We start from the raw sequence: 3,480 nt of genomic DNA on the forward strand, positions 1-3,480 counted from the left end.
CAAAAGAAAACATTTATAAAAGTATATATACAAATAATACTTTGCGAGGGTATTCATGCAGTTTCACATATTTTGGAAGGTTTACATGCAAAAAATTTTAATTTTATTTTTTTTTAATTTTAACCTGTTTTAACACTTGGATTTGTCTAGTGTCTACTCCTCGATGTTTTTTATAAAAAGATTGCTTAAAAAAAATTGATTTGACAATTAGATAACAAAAAGAATTATGGAAGTTCTTTAATTATGGGATTAATCTACTTTATTCTTTTTCATTTATAACAACATCTATATCTTATTTAATTAAAATATAGCTTATAATCTTTATTGTTATAGATGAATATATGAGGGCATACATTAGAATATATGAAAGGATTAGAATCTTTTAAAGGCACACGATAAATTGCAAAACTCAAGCTTCCTTGCTATTGCTATGCTCATGGGTGGAAGAACAACATCAATCATTCCTAAATCATCGAAGGACTTCGAACCCTTCAGATTTATTAACAACCTCCACGACCATGTGGTAAAAGGCCACCTAGACAAATTCAAGTGTTAAAACAGGCTGAAATAGAGGAAAATAAAATTAGAATTTTTTGCATGTAAACCTTCCTAAATATGTGAAATTGCATGAATATCCTTGTAAAGTATTATTTGCATATATACCCTTATAAATATTTTCTTTTACATATCTACCCATTAAGGATATTTCAGTTATTTTTAATTTTAAACTGCTAATTTTTTGATGACGTTAGATGGTGTGGGCATATATGCAAAAAAAAATAAAGGATATAATGCAAAATAAGTATTTTATAAGGGTATATATGTAAATATCAATTTTAAGAGGGTATTTATGCAAATTTTAATATTTAGAAGGGTATGTACGTAAAAAAAAAATTAAATGAAAGAAACTAACGAAAGCCATATGCCAGTTGGATTGGTGAGTTGGTGGATCAGGTCCAGCCAATACTTTCACCTTTTTTTTTTGGTCAAAACAGCATTTCATTTTATATAATTCTAATGCGAGTACAATCTGCCATATCAAGTAAAAGTAAGCAAAACAAAGGATCTGAAATACATGCTAGGCTTATCTAGATGATCTTTCCAGAATGTTGGGCAACATAAGAGGTGGCCCAATTTGCTGCTCTATTCGTCTTCCGATACATATGAGCTATCTGATAGAAGGTCAACTTCCGCACCAATCTGCGTGTGCCTGTATCAATGAGTAGCCATCCTCATATTTGTCTGCTCTCCGAATTCAATCAATTGTAATGAATAAGCCATTCTCGAGAAATAGACCGCCGGCCTTCAACATCCGTTTCCCATAATACTTTTTCAGGCTGCCCACAACCCTATTCTCACTGCAGTCAGTCCTTTGGATGCCGCCTATCTCGCCTCGGACAAAAATCCAGCTTCCCCTCCCCACTGCCTCTCCCTTCTTTTCGTCCGGCTCAGCTCCTAAATGACTTGACTTCGACAATGTCCGTCCATTATCTGCTTCCTTTCGTGCTTGCTTTACTGCTCGAGCTAGTTCTCCGGGCTCCGTGGTGCTCGGCCACCTCGGCGTCTCTGGTGGGCGTCAACTACGGCCGGGTCGCCAACAATTTACCCTCGCTGGAGATGGTGCCCCGCCTCGTCTCCTCCATCGGCATCGGCCGCGTGCGCCTCTACGACGCCGACCCCGCCACCATCCGTGCCTTTGCCAGCACCGGCATTGAGCTCGTCGTCGAAATCCCCGACAGCAGCCTCCCTAAAGTCGCCGCCGACGCCGGCGAGGCCCTGACCTGGGTCCAGTCCAACATCCAGGCCTACCTCCCGGCAGTCAAGATCGGCTTCCTCACCGTCGGCAACGAGGTCCTCACCAGCAACAACACCGCCCTCCCCCCCTTACTCCTCCCGGCCATGGACAACCTCCACTCCGCCCTCGCCTCCCTCGGCCTCGACCGCCAGATCGCCGTCACGACCACCCACTCCCTCGCCATCCTCGGCGACTCCTACCCGCCCTCCACCGCCGCCTTCCGCCCCGACCTCCTCCCCCTCGTCTCCCCCATCCTCGCCTTCCACGCCCGCACCGGCTCCCCCTTTTTCGTCAACGCGTACCCGTACTTCGCTTACAAGAAGGACCCCTCCCGCGTTGCCCTCGACTACGCCCTCCTCCAGCCAGGCGCCGCCGCCGTCGCCGACCAGGGGTCCGGCCTCCGGTACTCCAATCTCCTCCACGCCCAGGTCGACGCCGTCTACCACGCCATCGCCGCCGCCGGCACGACGAAAGGGGTCGAGGTGAGAGTCTCTGAGACCGGGTGGCCGTCGGCCGGCGACGCCGACGAGGCGGGGGCGACGGCGGAGAACGCGGCCAAGTACAACGGGAATTTGATGAAGCTGGTGGCGGAGGGGAAGGGGACGCCCCTCGTGCCGAAGGTGCCGCTGTGGGCGTACGTGTTTGCGCTCTTCAACGAGAACCTGAAGCCCGGCCCGGCGTCGGAGAGGAACTACGGGCTGTTCAAGCCCGACGGGACGCCGGCGTACCAGCTTGGCTTCACGCTCGACAACTCCACCATCGGCGGCGGCGGCGGCGGCGGCCGCGGAGGAGTTGGTGGCGGTGTTGGTGGTGGTTATGACTCGAGCGGGGACTTCTCCGGCGCGTCGTCATCCGGTTATTACGGCATTTCGGCAGTGGCGACGGTAAATTTTCCGGCCGGAACATCTTAATGACCTTTTTTTTTATATAACTTTTTTATTTGCTGATTTTTTGGATTTATGTATGCATGCTTTTAGGACGAGTGGCTGTGGCGAAGAAGTGTGGATGCTGTGATGGCTAGCATCCTATTTTTGTTATTGAAATTATTCTAGCGTGTAAAAAAGTGTAATAATTTTTTTCAGTTCTTGTGTATGTTCGTAAGATGTTGTAATTGATGGTCGGTTGGTGATGGTCAGTCAGTGGCAAGCGGACGAGAAATCTTGTTATAATTAGATGGATCAAAATTCTTTGTGGCGCGACTTTTGCACCATAGAAATTTGGATCATCATAGATGGCTGTCACATTGTACATATTAGGGCCAGATGATTTTTCGTCGTCTTCATGATGCACTATGTACCATATTTTTAGTACCTGTCGGATTTCAATAATGAACGAGAGCCATTCATTTTCGAGATAGATAATATGAGAACTGCCGTGTTATCATAGGACTCTACAATGCAAAAGTTAGGCCACAAAAATTCATACACCATTTGTCGTGGCCTTGGGAATGATGGATGTGTGATCACAACCTTTTATGGTTAAAATATTCTTGATTCTGGCTTGAGTAGGTTGAGCCCCGGACTTGGTTTGTAAGATTACTGAACTGCATAGAAGGATCAAAAGTTCTTTCTGTGACTTATAATCATCACTTGTCCTTCAACACTGATGGCAAGTCAGGAAAATGAATTAGTGAGAATTCCAGCTTATGCCAATTTTTTTATCATCATCATTTTTGTTAAGTTTAA

At 45.7% G+C, this 3,480-nt stretch overlaps 1 protein-coding gene across 1 annotated transcript; it reads left to right on the forward strand.

Annotated features, from left to right (window-relative positions):
- The first annotated feature begins 998 nt into the window (after nucleotides 1-998).
- Nucleotides 999-3,151, forward strand: LOC103722917 (glucan endo-1,3-beta-glucosidase 11-like). Its single transcript, XM_008813648.3, has 2 exons — nucleotides 999-2,679; nucleotides 2,773-3,151. The coding sequence occupies exons 1-2, from the start codon at nucleotides 1,477-1,479 to the stop codon at nucleotides 2,845-2,847; spliced, it is 1,278 nt and encodes a 425-aa protein (XP_008811870.1). The 5' UTR covers nucleotides 999-1,476; the 3' UTR covers nucleotides 2,848-3,151.
- Nucleotides 3,152-3,480: the final 329 nt, after the last annotated feature.

Source organism: Phoenix dactylifera, unplaced genomic scaffold, assembly GCF_009389715.1.
Source record: "Phoenix dactylifera cultivar Barhee BC4 unplaced genomic scaffold, palm_55x_up_171113_PBpolish2nd_filt_p 001451F, whole genome shotgun sequence".
NCBI lineage: Eukaryota > Viridiplantae > Streptophyta > Magnoliopsida > Arecales > Arecaceae > Phoenix > Phoenix dactylifera.